This window comes from Lontra canadensis, unplaced genomic scaffold, assembly GCF_010015895.1.
Source record: "Lontra canadensis isolate GAN:19392208 unplaced genomic scaffold, GSC_riverotter_1.0 scaffold154, whole genome shotgun sequence".
Taxonomy (NCBI): domain Eukaryota; kingdom Metazoa; phylum Chordata; class Mammalia; order Carnivora; family Mustelidae; genus Lontra; species Lontra canadensis.
Window position 1 is genome coordinate 527,138 of NW_022631148.1, and position 26,484 is coordinate 553,621.

Genomic DNA, 26,484 nt, shown 5'->3' on the forward strand with positions numbered 1-26,484 from the left:
TGAGCAGAGAGCCCGACGTGGGGCTCGATCCCAGAACCCTGGGACCATGACCCGAGCTGAAGGCAGAGGCCTTAACCCGCTGAGCCACCCAGGCGCCCCTACACTTAAGAAATTAAAGGATTTCCAGTTTAAAGCAAACGAAGTGACCACTCATTTTTGTTTGTAGGTGAAGATTATTAAAAAGGAACTTCCTGCAGGGAAGAGGGGAGGGAGAGCAAAAGAATAGGCATATGTTCTACGTACCAAGATTTTATTTGAATCATTGAGTCGGCCTTTCAAGGCAGTTGGCAGTTCACCTATATTCGGCTGGATAAATTTTGCTTCATTGATAATAGCTGCCACTTCATCTAAGCCTTCTTTCCTGATCTTCCAGTTCTTGTCACCAATCTTAGACACCAACTCTGAAGTGATTTTATCACTGAGAAAGCAAAAGAGAGAATCTTAATTCCAGACTCCTAAAGAAATAATGATGTCACAGAAGTACTCTTGACTGAGGAAGAGAAGGTACCATTAAGAATTCACTAACAAAACAAACAAACAAACAAACAAAAATCCAATAAACCACTTGCAACAAACCTACCTGATTTCTGTCCTTGGCAAAAGATCCACAACATCAGTGCCCACCTCATCTGGTTCATCTCCATCTTCTCCTTCATCTGTACCACTTATGCTGTGTTTGGAAATCCCCCTGGTTGGAGCAGGTGGGCTCTGTCCTTGCATCTACACACAAACAAATCAGTGAGGCTAATGAACTTGAATGGTACGAGAGCAAACAAATTAGAGAACAGGCCTATGTCAAACTTTCCTGTACTTTCATACTACTTAATATTTACAATTCCTATACTTTCATACTACTTAATATTCATAATGCTACTTAAAATTCACTTTTATACTATTTAATATTCACAATTCATTATACTTTTATACTACTTAATATTCACAATACTACTTAAAATTCACAATACTACTTAATATTCCTATACTTTTATACTACTTAATATTCACCCCCCCAAAATTTATATATATATATATATATATATATATATATATATATATTTTTTTTTTTTTTAAAGAAAGGGGATACGTAGCAGAGGGATAGAGAGAATCTTAATCAGGCTCCACACCCAGCACAGAACCTAACACAGAGCTTGATCTCATAACCCTAAGATCATGACTTGAACCAAAATCGAGTCAGACGCTTAACTGACTGACCCACCCAAGGGCCCCTAAACAGTACATATTTTAATTTCTACTTAGATCCCAAATTTGAGAGTATATGGCAAAAGGCATTTTTATACAAATCTACTAGAATCTGACCTTTCAATCATGAAGCTGTCTTTTGACTTGGATGCCCAAGAAATACAGAGCAAGTCTGCCCAAACCTAGCAATTCTGATTAGAAAGTTTATTCAAGGAAGGTCAAGTTTCTTTTTTTATTTAAAACAATTTAGGGGCGCCTGGGTGGCTCAATGGGTTAAAGCTTCTGCCTTCGGCTCAGGTCATGATCCCAGGGTCCTGGGATCGAGCCCCGCATCGGGCTCTCTGCTTGGCAGGGAGCCTGGGTGGCTCAATGGGTTAAAGCTTCTGCCTTCGGCTCAGGTCATGATCCCAGGGTCCTGGGATCGAGCCCCGCATCGGGCTCTCTGCTCGGCAGGGAGCCTGTTCCCGGCTCTCTCTCTGCCTGCCTCTCTGCCTGCTTGTGCTATCTGTCTGTGAAATAAATAAATAAAATCTTTAAAATAAATAAATAAGTAAATAAACAACCAAAAAACAATTTAAAATGTTTAAATGTTGATATACTTTCTGAACAGGCTATACATTCAAAATGTTTGATGTTTCAAAGGTACAAGAGACAAAAAGAGGAAAATCTTCCCTCCTATCAGCTGTCCTCCTCATAGACAAAGCCATTAATTTCTTAAGAATTCTTCTCAGGGATACTTTATACATATAAAAGCAAATACATATGTATTCTTCATTTTTAAGGGTTAAAAGCTTAAACTTAACTAATATGAGCATTCTCAAGTCTACCAATGGATTGTATCATGTTTGGAATCTTTACCTTCTCAAACTCTGCATCTATCTGGGATAGAAGGGCAGGTTTCTCATCCTCAAAGAACATTCGTAAAGAGGGACCAACATACAGATACATCACACCAAGCAGGGTGATGGCCGAAGTCCTCACAGCCTGGCAGACAGAACAAAAAGAACTTTGCACATGAAAACAGAACCACAAAGATGGCTGCAATGTTCCCACATATGCGGTATGTACTCACTGGGTTTGTTGCAGCAAGAGCGGTCTTCACATTGCTAATGAAAGCTTTCACATTCAACCTAAAAGAAGTAACATTTAGAATTAAAAACAAATAAATGAAACCCTCAAAATACTCAAGAGTTTTATAAAGCCAGACTCTAGGACGGGCTCCCTTTGGCTATGTCCCCCAGTCTCACCTGTTCTCTCTCTCCACTCACCTCCAGGGAACATTAAACACTGTCTATATGCTCATTACTCCTAAATCCCAGTGGTGACCTCTCTTCTGAATTCTAGATTCATTTATCCATACAGCCTTTGTAACACTTCCATTTGAATGTACAGATGTCCCATATCTGTCAAGACCAAAACCCTTGACGGTCCACATCCCAAACCCAAATGTTGTTCTTTCCACAGTCTTCCCTGCCTCAGTCAAGAGTCACCTTATTCTTCCACTTGCTCAGGCCATCCTTGACTCCTCTTTCTCCTATACTCAGTATCCCGTTCAGATCTTTCAAATACATTCTGAGTCCTAATACTTCCGTCTCCACAAACTACGTCCAAGCCACTGAATTTTCTTGACAGGATTATTCCAATGGCTTACTAATCAGTCTTTTTGATCCTCACTATTTATTCTGACTACAGTCCAAATGATACTATTACTCTCTCCTTAAAACCATCTAATGGTTTCCAACTTACCCAAAACGCTGAGGCCCAATGTGACCCAGCCCAGTTCTTCCTCCCATCTTATCTCCTCCCACTCCCCCCAACTTATTCCCCTCTACTACCTATTGAAGAACAATCACTCCTTGCTATTTTTGTTTATTCTTAAGATTTTATTTCTTTTATTTCAGAGACAGAGAGAGAAAGCATGTGCATGAGTGGGGGAGGGGCAGAGGGAGAGAGTGAGAGAGAATCTCAAGCAGACTTCCCACTCGGCACGGAGCCCAACACAGGGTTTGATCTCACAACCTTGAGATCATGACATGAGACCAAGAGTCAGATGCTGGACTGACTGAACCACCCAGGTGCCCCCAAGTAATTGTGTATTTGGTTGAATGTCACTTGAATGATAACTTCTGAGTAGTATTTCCTTGTTTGGTAGAATGTAGAAAACTATTTTGGTTTTTTTGGTGGGGGGGGGGGTGTGTGTTTAAAGATTTTATTTATTGGAGAGAAAGAGGGAAGGAGAGAAAGTACAAGCAGGGTGAGGGGCAAAGGGACAAGTACACTCTCAGATGAGTGAGGAGCCCGATGCAGGACTCAATCCCAGGACCCCAGGATCATGACCTGAACTGAAGTCAGATGCTTAACTGACTGAGTCACCCAGGCACCCCTAGAAACCTATTTTGTAAGACATTGAGAAGTATAGCATAAAAAACAGCATGGCACAGAGAAAGGCAACTGTATAGCAGTTACAGTATTTTCTCTTAGAACCAGAATGCCTGGAAATAAATAAAATCTTTAAAAAAAAAAGTGCCTGGCATAAAGTAAGCTCTGTAAAATTTTGTTAAATAAATAAATGTGTTCAATAAGCAAACAAGTTTGGGAAACAGTGGGTTAATAAAAAAAATTAGGCAAGCTTCTCTGTTGAATGACCACGAGAGACGTTAATTCACCAACATGCACGAGAGCTCTCTAAACAAATGTGATTATATGCAGTAATTTCCAAATGTATTTAACTAGAAATCCTTGGAAGTAGCTTTCCTGAGGGACAATTATTAACACTTAAGGCAAAAAAAATTACTTAGAGAGCTCTAATGTTAGTGGTCATGAAAATGAAGGAGTATGAGCCAATATAGACTTTTGAGAAAAAAAGGTAGTTTTGTTTTATATAAATTAGATGACCCAGCTCTGGTGTCTCAGAAATAGCAGAGAAGGCTACAACAAACAGAAACAGCAGTTAGAGATAGGCACAATATTTAATTATTTTGTACCTGATTTCTTTCTGACTTACCCAGAAAAACCAAATTCTTTGATTGCATTTGATAGCCAATTCAGAGTTTCTGATTGATTCTTGGGATTCTTCTGTGAGAAAGCCATTGACATAACCTGAAGCAAAGAGGAAAAAAACAAAAAAAACAAAAATAAGCATGTGGTTTTTTTCTTATATTTCTCAAAGAAATATGGTATGCCATACAGGTAGAAGTCCAGGAGAAGTAATCCACAGAGACAGAACAGAGTAATAGTTGTCCAGGGACAAGAAGCATGGTTTTTCCAACCCTGACAGAACTGCAAGAATGCATTAGGAATGAAATATTCAACTTACACAAGAAAATGAGGTAAGTGACAGTAGTATTAAAAGCACTCTGGACTTTACAACTTTTCATTAGTTATCACTCTGAATTATAATGTCTTAAGAGAAAATCACTCTCATCTTTTAATAGAACACTCTTGGCCAAGATAAATTCTAATTATCAGGCAACAGTATATTATTAGAGGTAAAGATAAAAATGCAGGTTATAAAAATGGTTTGACTTGGGAAGAAAAGACCTACAGTTTAATTAGTAACTTTAAATTAAAATGTGGGAAAAGCTGGGGAGAGAGCTCTGTCACTAACCTGTTCGGCTGTCCACGGCAACATGCAAGCTTCGGCTATTGCTGTCATAGCTTCTTTTGCATTGTTCCCACATTTCACATCTCCAATCTTGTCCACAAGGCCATCCAAAACAATCTGAGCTGAAGTTTTGGAAAAATTCCCCTTCTGGGCAATCAAAGCAACTATGTGAAGCTTCATCTGCATCACCTGAACAAGGATAAGCATCGTAAAGTTATGAGCAAGCCAAAAACACTGATTTACTTATTTTTATAGCAGCCTGAAGGTGTAACACGGGGACAACTGAGAACATGACCAAACTAAAAATGACCACCTTATTTATGTATTTATTTATTTATTTTTAAAGTAATCTCTACATCCAACATGGGCTCAAACTCAAAACCCCGAGATCAAGAGCCTCATGCTCTACTAAGCCATACAGATGCCCTTAAAAATGACACGTTAAAAAAAAGAAGCAAAATAATTTTTATCCTGTTATATAGTACTGAATACACATCCTGAAATGCATAATAAATGACCAAACTAACTGTATCACTCAGAGTTCCCACTAGCATTGCCCATAAAAAACTATAACCCTCATGGACACATACACACAACAGTACTTGAGAGATTTAAAGAACTTGTAGATTTCTAAGTGGAAGAATGAAGAAGATATGAAAACCATTTAAAGGTGTTAATGTGGTGGCGGCAGATGTATGGCTCTTGGGACCCGTCTGGCCTTCAATATTTCTCTCTGTGCCATTTGAACATTTAAATAACAGGAGCTGGTGAGGATGTACAGAAATTAGAATTCTCTTGTACTACTAGTATGAACGTAAGATGGTAAAGCCACGTTGTAAAACAGTTTGGCAGTTTTTCGAAAAGTTAAACATAGTTACCATATGACCCAGCAATTTTACTTCTAGGTACATACCCAAGAGAATTAAAAATATGATCACACAGGGGCCCCTGGGCGGCGCAGCTGGTCGAGTGTGCCACTCTTGATTTTGGCTCAGGTCATGATCTCAGGGTCATGAGATCAAGCCCTGTGTTGGGCTCCATACTCAGTGGAGAGTCTACTTGGGATTCTCTTTTCCTCTTCCCCTCCCTCCCTCTTGCACAGGCTCTCCCTCTCTAAAGTAAGTAAATAAATCTTTAAAGAAAAAAATGTGCTCACACAAAAACTTGTACATGATTGTTCAGAGATAGCCACAAAGTGGAAACAACACCAATTCCCTTCAACTTATAAATGGGTAAATAAAATGTTCTATATCCATACATGGGAGTATCATTTAGCGATAGAAAAGAATGCAGAACTGATGCATGCTACCATAGAGGTGAACACTGAAATATTATGCTAAGTAAAAGACACTTCATTACATGAAATGTCCAGGAGAAGTAATCCACAGAGACAGAACAGAGTAATAGTTGTCCAGGGACAAGAGAGTGACTGATGATGGGTATGGGGTTCTTTCCGGATGAAAACATTCTAAAATTATAGAGTGGTAGGAGCTGCAGAACTCTGTTAATACACTAAGAACTGCTACACTTTACACTTCAAAATGGTGAGTTTAAAGTTGTCATAAAGAAAAATACATATATAAAATTATCCTTTGTTATCGATCTAACACATAGGAGGGTATTAGCTCTAATCAGGTATGCTTTTTCACCTAAGAAACTGCACGAAAAGGGCTTTTAAAAGCATGTAGGGGAGGAGGGCAATGCAAGAACCTCTTGGCAGAGGAGGCTTTGTGGGGCTGGATGGAATGTTCGAGGGGCTGGAACAGTGCTAAGGGAACACAGTGTGCGAGGAAGCCAAGGATCCTAAAAAGAGAACAAGAGGTGGCAGAAGAGAAGCAAGAAAGAGACCAGTGGGATGCCAAAAATAAACCTGACATATTTCAAACTTTTGTTTCCATAAGGTGTACGAATATCTAGAGGAAAGGGAAACTTTTCTCCTTTTCCTTCCTGTATCACTTTCTTATACCTCCCTTTACACCTACTCTTTAGACTAATAACAGCACTGTTAAATTTCATCTCTATTATCAGTTGCTATGCTAAACTATGTGGTAATTTTTCACTGGCAATTTAAAGATCATTTATCTCTTATCCAGACAAATAAGAAACTTGTCTCCCTGCTTATCCCTCTCTTGCATATGTGAAGACTAGGGGGCTTCTAGGCCTAACTAACCAGGAGAAAAATGCATATATCTAAATTACACAAACAACATATAAATAATACTTCCAGGGCGCCTGGGTGGCTCAGTGGGTTAAAGCCTCTGCCTTCAGCTCAGGTCATGATCCCAGGGTCCTGGGATCGAGTCCCCCATAGGGCTCTCTGCTTAGCAGGGAGCCTGCTTCCCTTCCTCTCTCTCTGCCTGCCTCTCTGCCTACTTGTGATCTCTGTCTGTCAAGTAAATAAATAAAATCTTAAAAAAAAAAAAAAACTTCCATATGCATAAACTCCCAATTACACAGATCTAGTCTTGTGTTTAATCAAAATGCACACACTCCATTGTTTACATTTCAAGTTAGATGACACATTGGTTGATTATTTTTATTTTATTTTATTTTTATTTATTTTTTTTTTTAAAGATTTTATTTATTTATTTGACAGAGAGAGATCACAAGTAGACAGAGAGGCAGGCAGAGAGAGAGAGGGAAGCAGGCTCCCTGCTGAGCAGAGAGCCCGATGCGGGACTCGATCCCAGGACCCTGAGATCATGACCTGAGCCGAAGGCAGCGGCTTAACCCACTGAGCCACCCAGGCGCCCGGTTGATTATTTTTAAAAGGCTAAATATCATTACCAAAACTATACCTCTCTCACTCCATAGGATGATATGATGGAAATTACTTCAATGAAAGATACTTAAATTCCCAATTAAAAATTACCTGAAAATGAAACAAGATGGGATCGAGAGGGAGACAAACCATAAGATCTCTTATCTCATGAAACAAACTGAGGGTTGCTGGGGGGTGGGAGGGGAGGGATAGGGTGGCAGGGTTATAGACATTGGGGAGGATATGTGCTATGGTGATTGCTGTGAATTGTGTAAGACTGATGATTCACAGACTTGTACCCTTGAAGCAAAGAATACATTGTATGTTAATTAAAAAAAAATTACCTGGAAATTGGTTTCTTTCCATCCAGGTTTCTTGGCCAGCATCCTCACTAATGCCTGGCATGGCATTTCAGTTCGATCCATTAGTTCAACAGCCTTAAAGTAAAACAATAGACTGAGAGTTAAGGGGTTAATGATTAGCCAGGGAAGCGGTACATAAAAAAGTCAAGTAGGTGACTTGAAAGAGGGAGGAATGGAAACAAAGAATGTTACAGAGGGAGCTTAGACAGCTTTGTTTCTTAAGTTGGATATTTGATACACAGTTGTTTTATATTAATACCACTGAAACTCTTCCACCCACCCCGCATTTCAGAATTTCAACAAGAATACATTCCAAGGAATATAACTGTAACATTTTGCATTTGCCTAGTGTGTGGCAGAAACTGCTTATACATATTTTGAGTTATCTGATTTTCCTAAAAACATATAGCAAAGTAGGATAGGTTAGAAGTAGTTAAGTATTAAATTTCAAAGATACACAAACTCGGGTCTAAACCTGTTATGTGTGGCACATGCAGGTCTGAAAGCCAGGTCTCCTGCTTTAAGTCCCAGTGCTCTTGTGGTTTCTACAAACTCTTCTCATTAGAATCAGAGTAAATGTCAAAAGGAACTACCATGCACAGATTTTTGAAAGGAGCTTCTCATACCAAGTAATAATGTCTGTTCTTCCAAGAATCGTGACAACGAAGAAGGAAACAGAGAAATGGATGAGGGGTGGTTTGAGTGGAATTATCTGTTTGCCTACTGAGTTTAATGAATAAATACCGTGATATTACAATGCATCTAAATCTTGTAATTCAGACTAAGTCTACTCTTCTTAAGTATTAAGTTATGAGCTTATAGAAGCCAGAGAAAGCAGATATTGAAAGATAAACACTACAGAGCTAAAAAAACCACGCCCTCCACTTATCTTTAGTTAAGATCCTGAAACCTGTTCACTGGATATACAACAGCGCAAGCAGGACAAGCACTTTTGTCAATCTCATTGCTTCTATGTAATGACATTTCACATTCAACTCAATCCCACGCATCTACCTTTTGGAACTCTTCCATACAGGCCAGCCTTTCCTTCCAGTTACTGCTATCCAGAAGCTGTATACAGGTAGCGGGAAGGACAGCTGAAGCTTTTTCTTCACATACTTCTATCTGTAAGATACAAAAACATTACAATTAAGAATTGCTTAAGGAGGGGGGCACCTGGGTGGCACAGTCGGTCAAAATGTCCAACTCTTAGTTTTATCAATTCAGTCCATGCTCTCAGGGTCATGAGATTGAGTCTAGTGTCAGGCTCACACTCAGCGCAGTCTGTTTAAGATTCTCCCTCCTTCTGCCCCTCCCCCTGCCCCCAGCAACATGCTCCCTCTTGCTTTCTCTAATGAATAAATAAATAAATCTTTAAAAAATAATAAAAAAAAGAATTTCTTAAGGAAACAGATAAGGAGGATTGTAAAAATACCCCAGGCCAAACTACATGAACACTCCACAGGTTTGCTATAGTATCTGAGGCTTCTATCCTACTACCATAAAGGGCAAGTTCATGAAGGCACAGTTTCAATAAACCATGTTGTAGAACTCCACAAACAAAGAACTCAAATCTTACAGGAATTGACCTTCCGTGCCTTTAGAAGTTTGAGGCACTTTGCAGAATACTGACCGAGAGATCAGGTTCCACTATTTCTTTGGTCTCCAATCCTTTCTTGTTCTTGGTTCCAGTGCTCCCTGCACCTCCTGGTGCAGCTGGTTTCCCCTTCTTAGGTGGCCCACCAGCCTAAAAGCAATTAAAAAAAAAAACAAAAAACACACACACACAAAAAACTAAACCACTTAGGATTTTAGAACAGCACTTTTTCAACTTTTTTGGGCCAGAGATTCCCTGAAAATTTTATTTAAAATGAGGGACCACTCAACCAAACAAATACAGGGTATTTTTGGTACCCAGGGAACTTAGCAATTTCAAGGGCAAGCAGACCTCTTAAAGGCTATTCATGGGGAAATCTGCAGACCCCATTAGTAAGAAGACCCTCTAATTCAGAATGAGCTAGAGATAAATGAAATGAAAATGGACTGGAATTATACTACATTTACAGATTAATTTGAGAATTAACATTTGATGCCTTTAAACACCTCTAAATCTTTCCTTCACTCGTAAAGGACAGCTTCTAACTTCCAGCAGCTACCCAATACTTCACTACAAGATACCCCAATAACAGGAAAATATATCATAACTCAATGTAGAACTACCTAATTTTGAAGGAATAGAGTGGTTGTTATGGCAATGGCAAGTGGTCTAGTTATGTTGAAGATGGCCACAGAAATGAATCTTTTTATTGTTGTAACAGTTCTTCAGCTGGCCTACTTTTATTTTCCGAGTATATGACCATATGATCTACAAAGTGGTAACTCTGCCTTTTCCTACCTCATATTAGGTTTTACTTTATTATCTAATTGTAGAATTGTACAGGTTTTACTTTATTATCTAATTGTAGAACGTTATTAAACAATAATGGAACCAGTAGGCATTTTTTGTTTTACTTCCCACTTTAATAGGAGTACTAGTTTTTCATCACCATGAAGCATGATATTGACTTGCGGTTTGCCAGGTCTACTGTTGTCTATATATCTCTGTGTGTATTTAGTCATGTCAAAGTATCCAACCATTTCTATTAGTTAAGAATTTTTATCATGAAGATATGCTGAAATCTATTATATTCTTTTTCAGTGTCTGAAATTAGATTTCTTTTTATCTCTTAGCTAAATCTTAAATTTAGTTAAGTTTTTGAATATTAATATTGAACCATCCTTGCAATCTTGGAATAAACTTCAGTTAGTCATACTTTTTATTATACCTACTGGCTTCTATCTGCTAATACTCTATTTAAATATCTTGATTTAAATGTCCAGTTTTGAAAGGTTACAAGAAATGCTAATACTCTCTTTAATATCTTGATTTAAACATCTTGATTTAAATATCCAGTTTTGAAAGGTTATAAGAAAATCACAGTTTATCACAAGGCACACAGCCAATGGCAGTAATGTTAATACGGTAACACACATCACTATTCAAATCATTCCTCCTGTTTTGGATATTTGTTAAACTATGCCCCAAACATTTAAAAAAAAGGGAAGAAAGAAAGAAAGAAAGCAAGCAAGCAAGCAGAGGGTCAAATTAGTCCTCAACATCCAGACCTCCTCTGAAACCAATGTTATCTTGAACATAATCTGAGCATTTAAGGTGTAGTTAGCCAAAACAAAAAACCTGGTTTTTTAATCAAATGAAACCTCCAATACTTGCCAGTTCCTATCAGCAGTATGATTTGGCTGGTTCATAATAACAATCTGATAGCGATTTCATTGTTTTCTGATCCTAAAAACAGAAAATTCTAAACTCTTTGACTAACCAGAACACCTCTTCTGGATCCTTTCCTGTAATAAACAGCACTCTCTGTATAGAGTACCTCAATTAATAAATCTCCTATTTTTCTTTCTTTCTCTTTTACAGACATATATGTTTATTGGCTTAATAGGACATACTGGTAATAAGTCTTTTCAAAGGAAGAATAAAGCAGGTTGCTCCCCAACTTTTTTTTTTTTTTTAAGGATTTTTTTTGTGTGTATAAGAGAAAGCTAGCCAGCATGGCAGGGTTCAGCAAGATAAGAAAAGGCCTTAAGGTCCTGTGCCCAGGTCATTGTCCAGAGAGGCAACAGCTGGTGAGACAGAAGGGAACCACTGCTAACCCCACATGAGAATGCTGAAGAAACAGCAAAATATGAATGAAAGTACATAGACTGTAGTTAGAGACACTTGGGTCCAAATCCCAGTTCTGCAACCCTAGCCATTCACCAAATGTGTGCCCAGGTCCTGCTTCTGCCAGAAACTCGTCTGTGCACATGCAACTGAGCAGTGATAAGATCTTTATCCTTTAAAGTTTACGGGATGATGTGGGGTGACAGAATAAACAAACAAGTGAACAAAAAAATACCACAGTAAGCTGTAAGAGCATGTGCAGAATACTTAACCTTGCCGAGTCTCACTTTCCCTTTCTGGAAAAATGGGAATCACAAAACACCAATTTCATGGGTTGTTTGATGATTAAATGAGATTACTTAGGTAAAACACTTTCCAAAGTGGGCGCCTGGGTGGCTCAGTGGGTTAAGCCGCTGCCTTCGGCTCAGGTCATGATCTCAGGGTCCTGGGATCGAGTCCCGCATCGGGCTCTCTGCTCAGCAGGGAGCCTGCTTCCCTCTCTCTCTCTCTCTGCCTGCCTCTCCGTCTACTTGTGATCTCTCTCTGTCAAATAAATAAAAACAAAACAAAAAACAAACAAAAAAAAACTTTCCAAAGTAATGCTTTATTAAACACCAGTTTTCTCCCCTAACTTCATGTTAGGGTTCAGGGTGAGGAAAGGAATAAGCTTTCTGCATCTACAGTAGATAATTTCATGCTTCAGAGTCCACAGGACAAATGTTCTTTAAAAAAATGTCATATTCATGGGGCGCCTGGGTGGCTCAGTTGGTTAAGCAACTGCCTTCAGCTCAGGTCATGATCCTGGAGTCCCGGGATCGAGTCCCGCATCAGGCTCCCAGCTCCACGGGGAGTCTGCTTCTCCCTCTGACCTTCTCCTCGCTCATGCTCTCTCACTGTCTCTCTCTCTCTCTCTCTCTCTCTGTCAAATAAATAAATAAATAAAATATTAAATCATGCGTCACTGGTTGAGGAGGTGAGACCAGAAAGAAACTTTAAAAAAAAAAAAAAAATGTCATATTCACCTTTAGGCATTTCCCTCTTCAATGCTTGTACAAAGGTACATGACCTTGACTGGTATGTAGACTTGGTGATGTGATTTAGCAGCCTTATTAGCAAAACGACCAAGGTGATACTATTAATGTTAAGTGCCTTGCCACATTTTCTTCATTTAATGATACTTTATGATCCCTCAAAATGGGCTCCTGTACATTCATTACCATTTTTAGTTCTATTACAAGTTTACTTAACCAAATGTATTGTTGGAATACTCTTGGTTGATGGATGTTTTGCTATATTTTTAATGTGGTAATGAGTTCATTTCTCAAATGAAATCATATCGGAAGGATAATGAACCTGAGACTCAGATCCTGCCTTACTAAATTCTAACTTTTGAACTATATTTTCCATCTCATCTATTAACCTTAGTAGTAGGTGCCTTTTTTAAGGGTCCTGGTTTGGGTGCTGAAATGTCCTTTGTGTCCTTATCTCCTGCAGCCCCTGAAGTGGCAGTCCTTCCGGCAACAGGCTTGAAGTCCTTCTTATCAGCAGCTAGTCCAGCTTTCTTACCATGTACCAGCTCTACTTTTTCTGAACATTCTTTGATCTAGAGAATGAAATTGAGGTGAATATCATTAAGCCCAGCACTGAAATATAATCACTACATTAGTGCTTAATAACTCACCTAAACCACAAATATATGAGAATTCAGAAAGTTTCCTTTTCAGGAGGAATAAATTATCCACTTTCTCACATTTTATTTCTACACAAATTAAAATTATAATAAACATACAACTACATTCCTGACAGAAAACATTCATATTTAGAAAGGTAATTTTCCAGATATTAGAACCAAATTTATCTTAAAACATTCTTTTTACCTCCTCTATGATCCTCATAGATCCTCTATGGACTGATCACTCAGCCTTTTTTTTTTTTTTTTTAAATAATCTGAAAGCTATTTCTACTCAAACCTCTACTGTAGCTTCAGATAAAATTTAAATCCTCAGAAGCTATGTTTTTACACTCTAGGCCTGAACCACCACTAGCAAATGAAATAACTTTCCCAAGCTGACCAGCATTTTTGTCTTCATGAAACAGACAAAATTGAAACAAATCATAATACACAGAGATAGAGTATAATGAAATCGGACAAAAATCCTACCCCTAACCTACCTTATCGAGCTTGAGTTTGTCCACATCAGCTAGGAATGGATTTACTGCTTTCTCACCCACCACTTTCAATGCAGTACCCAATGCTTCAAATGCAGCATCTCTGACTTCAGGAGCAGAATCATTGATGTGCTGTGGTCCGGAAGAAGCAAAATGATCTTAATCCAAGATATTTTAGGTCTTACTGATTTTAATTCAGACTGGTGATTACTGAATAAAAAGAACTTGCTTTTTACAGTTTACTGAAGCTAAGTGTAGCTTTCCTTTTGCCAACTAACAGTTACTCTTTCACATATTCTTTTCGGGTTAAGGAAACCTCTGGTAATCCATTCAGCAAGTAAGTATTTCCTTTTCCTCCTACCCTCTATTTAAAATGTCTCATATGCAAATGATCTTCAAAGATTCCAAATTGTATGCCTGTGTGCTTGGCCAGATCCAGCAGAACACCAGTGTATGGGCCAAATAAGAAACCAAATGTTTAGCAGTTAGTGGAATCATAAAGCTAACTTGTATTTTTCTTTGAGAATAGGAACACAGAGTACAAGAATTTGGATTCAGTTTCCAAACCTACAGAGGGTCTGATCCTCAAAAGACCATAATCTACTGATATCCAAAAGTCAAGTAGTCTCGGTTCATAATTAATATGGGAAAAAAAAAAAAACTTCCCTAAGTATAAAAAAATTCCCCCAATTCCCAAGAGAAATCTATACCTTAAGTAGAGCAGCACAAAAGGGCTTTAGCAAGCTCTTTGGCAGCGTAGAAGCAGTGCAGTGGCGGAAGCTTCTTGCAATGAAAAGAGATGTCTGCTGCTTGATGGTTGGATTTTTATTATCCATGACTGCTAAAACATCCTCACTGATGTTCTGTAGTGTGGTCTTTAGAAAAGAAAACATGGTCAGCGAGCTTTTCTACATTGTAAGAATAATCAAAATATTACACTGACAAAATTTACATTAGATGCCAGTGCGCACACACGTGTGAGTCACTCAGGACTTACGGTGAGGAAGATTGCATCGATTGCCTCCTGCAGGGCCTGTACCACTTGAGGCTTCTTCTCTTTGAATTTTTCCAAAATGGTTGGCACAACCTGTAAAAGCGAACAGCTGGAATATTATTTTGCTGGCAATGAAAAAGAACAAGGTACTGGCATGCCACATGAATGAACCTTGAAAATATGCGAAATCAAAGAAGCCAGTCATAAAGGATCATATATATAGGATCTATTTAAATGATTCCCTGAAATGTCAAATCCGCACAGACAAAAGTAGATCAGTGGCTGCCAGTAGGGAGCGGTTGCTAATGGGCTGAGGGGTTTTCTGGGGGGTGATGAAAATGTTCTAGAATTAGATGGTCATGAGAGTTCCACAACCTTGTGAATATATTAAAACCACTTAATTATATACCTTAAGGGGGTGAATTTTATAGTATGTAAGTTATATCTCAATAAAGCCATTATTAAACAATGTTTGGCATTACCGAAAAAAAGTGAACATCTAAGTTGGATAAAAAGTCATCTACTTTCTTGAAGGGCACAAGGATCTTATGCCACAACAATTAAGGGTTCCCATTCTGTACCATGGTTAGCAGTGCTTCTCAATCCTTTTTCTGCATCTACATCTTCATGCAGCCATACAACCATTTCTATCAGTAACATCTCTTTTTAGACAAAAAGATTCTCAACTAGGTGGATTTAGGATAGTGGAACAGGTATAGTATATAATTTTTCTTCCCCACCTAAGATTCTGATATGCTTCACTAGTCTGGGGAGGTCTCCCACCCCCTTACTACACTAAGAAAAAAAAAAAAACAGTACTAAAACCCAAAACAACTTTGATCAGAAGGATACCCTTTTATTCAAATACTAAGTTTAGATCAATAAAGTTGGAATTTTTATAATTTTTATCTTATAAACCAACTGTAATTCATAAAATATTTATTGAATACCTAATATATCGAATGAGTGCCAGGCACTGTGCTAGCAGGCAAATTAAAGTGTTTTTTTTTTTTTTAAGATTTTATTTATTTATTTGACAGAGATCACAAGTAGGTAGAGAGGCAGGCAGAGAGAGAGGGGGAAGCAGGCTCCCTGCTGAGCAGAGTCCAATGTAGGGCTCGATCTCCTGAGCCCAGGATCATGACCTGAGGCGAAAGCAGAGGTTTTAACCCACTGAGCCACCTAGGCGCCCCTAAAGTTGTTTTTTAAGGTCCAAGAGATATAGCAAAGCTCAAAGTCATCCAAAAAAATTTTTTAAGATTGCACATAAGTGATAGAGACCAGATGGAATATAGTTTCCATGGAGAAATATAAAAGACTTTTTAATACTAGGAGTTAGTTATAAACTTGAAAATCAAGATCATTTTTATATATATTTAAAAAAGAGAGCTTATAAATAGCTCAAGAAAATAAACCTGAACCATTAAAATGCTTGACATCAAATACTGTACATGATAGTTTTTTGTTTTTTTTAAAGATTTTTATTTATTTGTCAGAGGGAGAGAGATTACAAACAGGGAGAACTGCAGGCAGAGGGAGAAGCAGTCTCCCCACTGAGCAAGGAGCCCAATGCTTACTGAAACTGAAGTGTATTCTTTTTTTAAAAAGTATGCTAATAAGTAACACAAAAACGACCAAAAGCTAATTAACACATGGATTGCATATATACATACAAGTATTGCATAATAAATATTATTGCTATAAAATAATGCTTATAGTTTTATTCCAATTCATAATTTACATGTCTAAGGGTTTTATGGACCCACATTTTTATTGCCCTGGTAACAAGTTAGTCATAACTTATTTTTATTTGGTAGTGTATTTTTTTTCCAGTTAAGTTCTTTGAACTTATTTTTACTGCTATGAGTAAGCAAGCTCCAAATACCATAACTGAGCTTAGACATTAACTTCACAACATAAAAATGACACATGACTACAAATTATGAAGAGCCTCTAAAAGCCATTCTAGGTAATCAAATGATCAAGTGGCTAGCAAGTTCAACCCTAAAGCTTAGTAGGGTCAATTTTCAGGATGCTGCACCATTCTAAGCAATTCAAACCAGATTCAGAGGCCAACTGACAAATGCCACAGTTAAAGAAAACATCTCAATTTATTAAAACTGTTACCAAACTTAAGTGCTTCTAAATGTACACAAAGAGAGTATACTCTACAAATGTCTCCAGTCACATTTCTTAGAATAAATTAAATTGATACACCACCAAGAGTGTAACCTATATAAAATGTCTCAAGTATGTAAGTAAATTATTATTTTTTAATAGGAAAACACAATATAATATCTTTTATATATTCATCTGACTTCTAGTTTTATACTGCCTTTCTTACTTTCATAACCACTGTCCAGGTGGTTATCACAAGTTTCATTTTATCCTGTTATACTGCATATAATCTTATAAGAACAAAGCAAAATATTAATAACTAAGTAAGTAAGAAGCAAATCAACTCAACTAAGTATTTAGGCCATGTACCCAATTTTCTATATAAAGCTAAATGAATTTAGTTATAACCAACAACTTTACTGAAATGTTGTGAGGGGTTATGCTCAATATTAATAAAACTTAGCAAAAATACACTTTGTCCAATAAATAAAGATCTATTACGAAGAGCTATTTTAAATCATAAAGCAAGCTAGCCTGCCACCAGTGGTAATGCTCTCAATTTGTATCTAATAAGGAGTGTTACTCACGTGTCCTGCATATTGTCCAAATTTCTTCCTTAGCCCAACAGCCAGGCCAGTAAGACATTTTGCTGCCAAAGCCACCAACATGACATTGGTGTCCTTTCCAACAACCTACAAAGAGAGGGGAAGAAAGGAAAACAAAACAGTCACAACTCTGTAGAAGAGAACTAAAAATGCATTCTTAAAAGAACTCTGCAAGCTGTTATGCTAATGGATAGCCAATTTTGTTTCCTACAAAAGAGGAAAAATTCTTCCTTGACTATTTCAAATTTGAGGGCGTCCTTTTCATTCTGTTTAGTCTCCTATCTTCAAATTCTACCAGTAACACATACATAAAACCACAACTTCACATAGCTAACTCTCCATTAGTGGTAGTCTGGGTTGTCACCATTGCACAACTCTGCAGGAGGGGACTCTGATATTGGCAGAGAAGCTGCAGGGCTGCTGACTTTGCTCTGGGGCAGGAAAAGCCAAAAGACAGCATATCTCAGAAGAAAAACACCACAGGGCAATGTTCCAACATTTATATCCAAGGAGCACCAGTAGAAGCTGGTACAGGTATCTTCAAGAAGTCCATGGGGACTCTAAGTTGCAAATGGCACTGCAACCTTTCCTCCGAGGGAGCTTCTGGCCTTGTGGCTGCCATTTTAGATACCTAATGATCGTCAAGTGTGCATTTAGAGTCTCTTAGAAGAGTTCTCTCCAGCATTATTTATACCACCACCCTGCTTTCACTCTTTACTCTTTTCCCAGGTAGAAATAATGCTTCGATTCCATCTTGGATTTTTTTTCGTCCCAAAGATCTTGAATTCCCTAAGCAGAATGATTCCATAAGCAAAATGCTTCCTTCCAGATTCCCTGTATTAAAATACCCCTAATGCATAGTACGCAAGGAAGTTCCAGATGGCACTTACATGCACTCCCTAAGTGCTAAGGTGTAATGATTAAGAGGCAAGATTAGCATTTATTAAAAACAAATTAGATGCCATAATTTTACAGGTGCTTTATAATACTTTTGTTATTTAATTTTTCAACCAAAAGCCTTAAACTAGGTAATATTATCAAATTTTGTAGACTTCAAAAATTAAATACAGATTAACTTGCTCAAGGTCAGAGCTAGCAAATGTGATGTGATGTGATTTAAACCTAGCTATTTTGACTCCAAAGCTTTTGCTTTCTTTACCAAAGCATATTCACACTATAAATTCATGTTATGGCAAATTCATTTTTCTTATGAGAAGAGAGATGAAATCAGGGTCCTAATAAATATTTTGTTAAATCCCTAACTACTATAAATTCATAGAGAAAAAGCTTCCATTCAGTTCTGTATTAAACTCACTAATGGCATTTATAAATGTTTGCTCTTTTTTTTAACCAAAAGAACATGTCAGGAATTATTTAGATGCAAGACTTCATATTTAGCATATAAATATATATTCTAGGGATGGTCACTGAAAACATGCCAGACCCCATTCCAAGAAATCTTAGTTCAATGAATCTGGGATGGGATTTGGAACTAGTATTTTAATATAGCTCAAAAGAAAAAGGCCATTAATCATTCCTATTCTTGGGAGAAGAGCTCCCATATCCACCATGAGAGCGATGACCAGTGGGAGCTGAACCCTAGACAATGATGGTCCTGATGGAAAGTCTTGAAGAGGATCCTGTGAATCTGTTATAGTTCAAGATGGTTAAGGGTTTGAATGAACTTATAGGTGAGTGATGGACCAGGTCTGTCTGTCTTCAACACTCATTGTCAAACATCGCAGTTTGATTAAACAAGTTGCTCTAAATAGGGAAATGGGAGTGGGGAAGGTGTAATGTATTTATTTTTAAGAAAAACAGCATATACATGGGCGGGGGGAGGACTCAATCCAGATCTGAAAATCTCCACAACTCTGTTCTAGACTAGGGAAAGGAAGCTATAGCTCACAGTTAATTTAACCAAAATAATGGGAAATATTCTATAATTAAAAGTGCTGGGGGGGGTGCCTGGGTGGCTCAGTGGGTTAAGCCTCTGCCTTTGGCTCAGGTCATGATCTCAGGGTCCTGGGATCGAGCCTCACATAGGGCTCTCTGCTTAGCGGGGAGCCTTCTTCCCCCTCTCTGCCTCTCTGCCTGCTTGTGATCTCTCTCTCTGTCAAATAAATAAATAAAATCTTAAAAAAAAAAAAAAAGAAAAGTGCTGGGACTTCTCCCATAAATCTAGGCCTACAAAATGATTTTAAGCACAGTTGATCCTTGAACAATGTTGAGAGTTAGCAGCAGTGACCGCCCCCCTACAGTCAAAAATCCACATATAATTTTGACTCCCCAAAACTTAATTACTACTACAGAAGTCTTTCTGATAACATAAACAGTTGATGAGCACATGTTTTGTATGTTATATGTATTATATTCTATATTCTTTTGATAAAGCTGGAGAAAATAAAATGTTATTAAGAAAATCATAAGGAAAATACATTTATAGTACTGTTCTGTATTCACTGAAAAAAATCCACATGTAAATTGACCCATGCAGTCTAAACCTGTGTTGTTCAAGGGTCAGCTGTAATTATCAATTTGTATTTATTTTCAACTAGTAATGTAAGCCACTAGTTAATAGTAACTAAAACAAAACACTCAATGACAAAGTCAGAAATCAATGAAATCCACCATGTTTCTAAACCATGTTTAGAAAACTACAATGAATATAAACAGGAAGGGGGGGGGTAAATGTAGAAAGCCCAAGTGAAAAAAGGGTTAATACCACAAAAAAAGCTAGCAAGCATATACAATAAAATACCTTGAAGACCCAAACCTTAAAGATTTAAAATATCTACCAGCATCCCCAGGTAATTGGCCAAGTCAAAGAAGGTATTGGGGGGAAGGTAGCATAAGGGGTAGGGGAGAAAGTATCTTATAAATGAAAGAACTATAGCCTGTGAAAACAGGAAAGCCCAAAGAATATGCTAAGCCATGTGACAACTTGAAAGAAGACAGTTTAAGAAATAATTTCCAGGGGGGGATATGGAGAGAGTGGTTGGGTTATGGACATTGGGGAGGGTATGTGAAATGGTGAGTGCTGTGAAGTGTGCAAACCTGATGATTCAATGACCTGTACCCCTGGGGCAAATAATAAATTAAATGTTAATAAAAATAATGAATAAAGAAAAAATAGAAATAATTTCCGGAATACCAAAAGGCATTTCAAAATGAGTAGTTCTGCATTACTTGTATTAAAGGCAAAAAATTGGGAGCTTAGTGGGATTACTTGATATAGACAACAGAGCGAAGAGACCATTTATGGATGGATAAGGGATCCATCTGCAGCCTATTCAGTCTCATTCTCTTCCATTTCCTCATTTCCCCATTTTTGACAAGTCTCTGTTAAGTCACCATAATATGGAGATGAAGTTTGTGTTAACATCCAAGTAAAATCACATAAAAATTTTTAAAATGCCTTGTTCCTGGTTTATTTACACAACTGAGGTTAATTTTTCATTGTTTTAAATATTTTAGCCACAAAATTAAATTTCTCTTTACTTGTTTGTAAGCCTTTAATCACCTCCCACTCCACCATGGGAAGAGGGAGAAGTTTCTCACAGAAATCCATTGTTTATGACTACTCAAATATAAAATCCATATCCTCTCTGTAAAGAATATAGCAAGAGTATATTTATATTCAAGTGCCAAGAGAAATCACAAAACAGTATTTATCTGAACAGCTAATGTCCTAAGAAAATGCATGTGGAGAACATCAATTAAGATTTGTATCATTAGATAAGAAAAAAATAAAAGCTTTAATCTGAGGCACGGAGAATTCAGGGACAGGTAATAAGACTACAGATAAAAATTATACGCTGGGGGCGCCTGGGTAGCTCAGTGGGTTAAAGCCTCTGCTTTCGGCTCAGGTCATGGTCTCAGGGTCCTGGGATTGAGCCCTGCATCGGGCTCTCTGCTCAGCGGGGAGCCTGCTTCCCCCTCTCTCTCTCTGCCTGCCTCTCTGCTTACTTGTGATCTCTGTCAAATAAATAAATAAAATCTTTAAAAAAAAAATTATACGCTGAAATTTATAGAGAGAATCTTAAGTTCTCAATGCCACTAGAATCTCACTTCCCTCTCTTAGTGCCTTTCTACCTTTTATCTTTCCTCCCATGCTGCAGGTTGGTGAAATCTTCTCCCTCTACACAACTACCTTCTAATTAATCTTGCCTGGGTTTGGGGCTCTTCAAGATTAGAAGACTGAAGACTAAACAAGATTGGGAAAAAATCAGTATCTCTGCCTCCACGTCTCACTTGGAGGGAAGCATGGGAAGCAGACTATAAGAAAACACAGCCCATCCTCATTACTCACGGATTTCATATTTGCAAATTCACCTACTTGTTAACATCATCACCCCCTGAATCAATACTCGAAGCACTCTCCTAGTCATTCACGGACAAGCACAGAGCTGTGAAAAATCTGAGTTGCCTGGTGTGCACATTCCTAGCTGAGTATGAACCAAGCAACACTGCCTTCTTATTTCAGCTCTCATACTGTAAACAAGTATCTTTTTCATTGTCTGTTTAGTGCTGCATTTCTTTTTCTTTCTTTCTTTGTTTTTTTTTTCCATTTTTGTAATTTTTCTTGGCCCTGTCACTGTTTGAAATGGCCCCTGAGTGTCGTGCCGAAGTGTTCTTAAGCGCAAAAAGGCCTGACACAGAAATTACTTGTGTTAGATAAGTTTTGTTCAAGCATGAGTTATGGTGCTGTTGGCCACGAATTCAGTGTTAATGGATCAATAATATATATTAAGTGAGACCTCTTCAAAGAGAATAAAACAAGTTACGAATTGACTGATGGATGAAAATGTTGAGACCAAAGAGTTGGAGAGCCCTAGCCCTGTGTTTCCTTAGCAGCAATTGGGTCTGCATTCACTAATTCAGTGTTGTGGTGACTTTAAAGAACATGGCTACTATGAATAATAAGAATTACTGTACATACACGTGCATACAACTAGAGATTAACTCCCCACACCATTCTAATCCTCTGTAATTTTAGGCCGAAGAAGCAAATTAAACAAAGTTTTCTCTATTCAAGAATCTATCTTTAGAGTTTGTTCTTAAACTCTATAACTATACCAGCAGTATTTGATCTATACTTTGAGATTTTATGAAAAGCCACTACATACAAATTTACCAACCAGCAGCAAAAACAAAGAAGTATTTCCTAAAAGCATTTCTTTCTTATTTAGCACTTGCCTGCTTTTTTTTTTTTTTAAGATTTTATTTATTTATTTGACAGACAGAGATCACAAGCAGGCAGAGAGGCAGGCAGAGAGAGAGGAAGGGAAGCAAGCACCCTGCCGAGCAGAGAGCCCGATGCAGGGTTCGATCCCAGGACCCTGGGACCACAACCTGATCTGAAGGCAGAAGCTTTAACCCACTGAGCCACCCAGGTGCCCCAGCACTTGTCTGCTTTATAATGACCACACATCCTTCACTTTACATGCAGATATATAATGTGGGATCATTTGTTATCTAATGGGAAAATGTTCTTCATATTTAACATCTGTCCCATTAAATAGAGCCAATTTAAATAGTTCACCCTACAGAACTATAAAATTGGAATATTTGGTTCTACATCACCAAGACCATCTTTTTCTTGAGATTCATATATGCTACTAGACAGCATAAAGCAAAATGATAATAAATAAAGACTGAAAATCAATCCCTCCAAGCTAACCTAGGGCAGGCATTTTAAACAATCCTTTACAAGGGTAAGCCTATAATTAGAAAACCACTGATAGTGTTCCTTAAATGGAAATGTAGTTGTGATAAAAAAAAGATGACTGATGGGGAGAAACTCAAAGGCCTGGTCTGTTATCAGGTTACCAGTGTTGACACTTTTTAAGATTTTATTTATTTATTTATGTGTCAGAGAGAGAGAGAGAGAGAGAGAGCGGGTGCATGCACACACAGGCAGAGTGGCAGGCAAAGGCGGAGAAGGAAGCAGGCTCCCTGTTGAGCAAGGAGCCTGATTCAGAACTCGATCATGACCTGAGCTGAAGGCAGCGGCTTAACCGACTGAGCCACCCAGGCGTCCCCTCACTTACCTTCTTTAATGCTTTGACTAAATCTGCATAATCGCCTGCTTCCAGCTTGGGGTTTTTCACTAGTACTTCCACAGCCTCCAGAGCTTCTTTCCTCTCTTGCCATTTTTTTGCCTCCTGCAATACACAGAATGAGTTACTCGTGGAACAGTAATTAGGAGGCAAAATAAGAAAATATAAGTCTATTTCTTGCATGCTCCTAACTCAAAGATATGTCATTATTTTTTATTTTCAGAAAGTTTTTTTCTAAAACTGGTTAAAAAACAAAACTGCAAATCTGGGCAGCCCATCAGAATATTTTGCTCATATATATAAAATTTTGTCCATACATGGTAAGTATTTTCGTAACATTTCATAACCCTAAGTAAGGTTCTATAAGCAAAAGAATGGGATGCCATAGACTTCCTTCTCATTTTCTAGGCAAATGTTAGTAAGCAAGTCTTAAACAGGAAACATTGCTAGAAAGTGTTTCTAGCATATCTCATAGTGGCACAACTACAGGAGAAAGGAATTTCCATACTGACAACATTAAAAAGATCAGAAAAAGACAATCATATGACCAACAACCAAAATTGCTCTAATCCTGGTGATCAGTTTTATACGTTGGTGGTACAATGCTAATTGTTTTGTTTTATGGCCACAAAGTAGAAAATACTCCACTAGAGATCAAGCAATCATTCAGTAATTTTGCATACCCACTATCTGAAAGAATTGAGGATACAACAAAGGTGACAAACTTGCCACTCTGGAGAAGATGACAGTGAGGTTTAATTTATCAAGTATTTGTTAGTCAGAAGCTAATGGGGGACTGAAGGAGCTTGCCAGCAGAGCTAGGAAGATCTATAGTAAATAACTACTAGGTCATGACCACCATGAAAAGAGAAGTTCAAGCTGCTTTGGTATTATAGCAAGAGGACTCAACCTACTTTAGGCTGCCAGCTAGGATCTCCCCTGAAAGTGATCCTTAAGGTGAGATCTAGAGGATGAAGAAGTATTATGGGGTGACTCAGGAGAATGTTACAGGCAAAAGAAACAGCATATATTAGAGTCCAGAGTTTGGGGGGTGGTGAGTGTGGCACACGTGATTTTGGCATAAGTGCAGGATGACAGGAGCATGGAGTGAGAGGAATTAGAGAAGGTAAGGCTGGCAAGGTAAGCAGGGACCTCAAAGGTGCCTTAGGTGGCCTCGATGGCTATAGGATAACTTCAGACATCATATTAATCTCATGGAAGCCACTGGAAGGATTTCAGTGAAGCAATGATATGGGAAGATTTTTATTTTCAAAAATGACAGCTTTGATTACACTGGGAAATGTGATGGGAAAGAGACAAAAGCAGAGACAGGGAGTCTTACAAGAAGACTACCATGGCACGTAGGGCAAGAGATGATGGGATAAGACTGTTTCTTAGTTGGGGATAATTGTGTCTGTTGGGGTACATTTAGCATAGTCTGGAGACATTTTTGGTTGTCAGACTTGAGGAATGGTATTACTGATATCTGGAGGGTAAATGGCAGAGATATTACTAAACATCCTCTAGCGCACAGAAAAGCCCCCCCCAAACCAAGAATTATCTGGCAAAAAGTATCAACAGTGCCAAGATCAAGGAACCCTGGCGTAAAGTAGTGGCAGTGGGATGGAGTAAAGAAGATGAATTTGACAGATATTTAAAGATAAAACCAGAGAGACAATGAGGAAAAAGGAGAAGGCAAGAATAATGATCTGGGTTTTGGCAGGATGTGTTAAAAGAAAGTGCTATAGTAGGTATACATACACAGCAGTATGGGGACTGACTGACACTACTAGGGAAGATATGGGGTGCAAAGCGGTGTGCCAGGAAAAGGGCTCAGCAGAACAATCTGATTATAATCAAGGAATTATTTTAAATGAAATAAATGAAAGAAGGTTACCATTACTTACAATTTTGTCATAAAAGTCTTTGGGAAGTTTGGAAAGAATTTCTACTGCTTCCAAAAGCTCGTAAGCATCTATCTGCGGTACCTCATCACCATCATCACCACCTTCCAGGGGAAAAACAAAACAAACCTTAAAGATGGATGGAAGGTTTTTACTTAGCAAATAGTTATCACTCCTTTCACACCCTGATGAAATCTTGATATAGAAGGAACCAGTTATTAATGCTATAAATGATTGATATTTTGTTAAATGGCAGTCCTACAAAATGTGTCTAGTAAACACAGGTTCTTGAGGTAGGGGTGTTCTTGCTAATTTTCACAGAAACCGGTGTTTAAAACTGGCTTACCTCCCTCAGCATCGCCACCAGCTGACTGTTGCTGTTCCAATTTAGCTTCTAGTTCTTGCTGGGAACGCAGGAATCGACTTGGTTTAGGGGTACCTGTTGGCAATTTGACCCATTCTTCTTCTAGTTCTTTCAACTACAAATACCATAAAATATTTTTTAAAACATACCTACATCCTCACCTTTAGAGAGCATACTTAACATTTATATTTACTAACATCAGAACCTAATTTCTTATTTATGTGGTTCTAACAGGCCAAAAAGGAAGGACACGTTTAAAGTGTATACATTTGGAAAAAATGAAACAAGAAACCAGAGAGGAAGACAAACCATAAGAGACTCTCAATCTTAGGAAATAATCTGAAGGTTGCTGGAGGGGAGGGGAGTGGATGGGTAGGGTAACTGGGGTAGGGTAACTGGGGTTATGGACACTGGGGAGGGTATGTGTTGTAATGAGCACTGGGTATTATATAAGACTGATGAATCATAGACCTGTATCCCTGAAACAAATAATATATATGTTAATTAACTGAATTTAAATTTAAAAAATTATACCTTGGTAACATAAATCAAACTGACATATTACTACTGAAGATGTATGTCTAAGCAGTTAGAAAAAAAATAAAATCCACTTTTTA

The 26,484-nt window shown here is 38.0% G+C and overlaps 1 protein-coding gene and 1 long non-coding RNA gene across 5 annotated transcripts in view; one reads left to right on the forward strand and one right to left on the reverse strand.

Moving 5' to 3' along the window:
• The window catches only part of CKAP5 (cytoskeleton associated protein 5), a 103,913-nt gene that overhangs the window by 35,491 nt on the left and 41,938 nt on the right, over nucleotides 1-26,484 (reverse strand). For all 4 annotated transcript variants that reach the window (XM_032844653.1, XM_032844652.1, XM_032844656.1 and 1 more), the window contains exons 6-22: nucleotides 25,850-25,982; nucleotides 25,507-25,607; nucleotides 23,591-23,704; nucleotides 17,520-17,624; nucleotides 14,818-14,907; nucleotides 14,531-14,695; nucleotides 13,824-13,952; nucleotides 13,072-13,254; nucleotides 9,561-9,674; nucleotides 8,942-9,052; nucleotides 7,910-8,002; nucleotides 4,808-4,993; nucleotides 4,205-4,299; nucleotides 2,273-2,330; nucleotides 2,059-2,184; nucleotides 581-720; nucleotides 244-418 (exon numbers count right to left, since the gene is read on the reverse strand). In XM_032844653.1, the coding sequence (XP_032700544.1) occupies nucleotides 244-418; nucleotides 581-720; nucleotides 2,059-2,184; nucleotides 2,273-2,330; nucleotides 4,205-4,299; nucleotides 4,808-4,993; nucleotides 7,910-8,002; nucleotides 8,942-9,052; nucleotides 9,561-9,674; nucleotides 13,072-13,254; nucleotides 13,824-13,952; nucleotides 14,531-14,695; nucleotides 14,818-14,907; nucleotides 17,520-17,624; nucleotides 23,591-23,704; nucleotides 25,507-25,607; nucleotides 25,850-25,982 (2,118 nt within the window). The remainder of the gene's footprint in view (nucleotides 1-243; nucleotides 419-580; nucleotides 721-2,058; nucleotides 2,185-2,272; nucleotides 2,331-4,204; nucleotides 4,300-4,807; nucleotides 4,994-7,909; nucleotides 8,003-8,941; nucleotides 9,053-9,560; nucleotides 9,675-13,071; nucleotides 13,255-13,823; nucleotides 13,953-14,530; nucleotides 14,696-14,817; nucleotides 14,908-17,519; nucleotides 17,625-23,590; nucleotides 23,705-25,506; nucleotides 25,608-25,849; nucleotides 25,983-26,484) is intronic.
• Nucleotides 378-22,074, forward strand: LOC116859428. The gene is made up of 4 exons (XR_004381151.1): nucleotides 378-504; nucleotides 4,390-4,395; nucleotides 4,445-4,529; nucleotides 21,659-22,074. It is a non-coding gene; the product is annotated as an uncharacterized LOC116859428 (long non-coding RNA).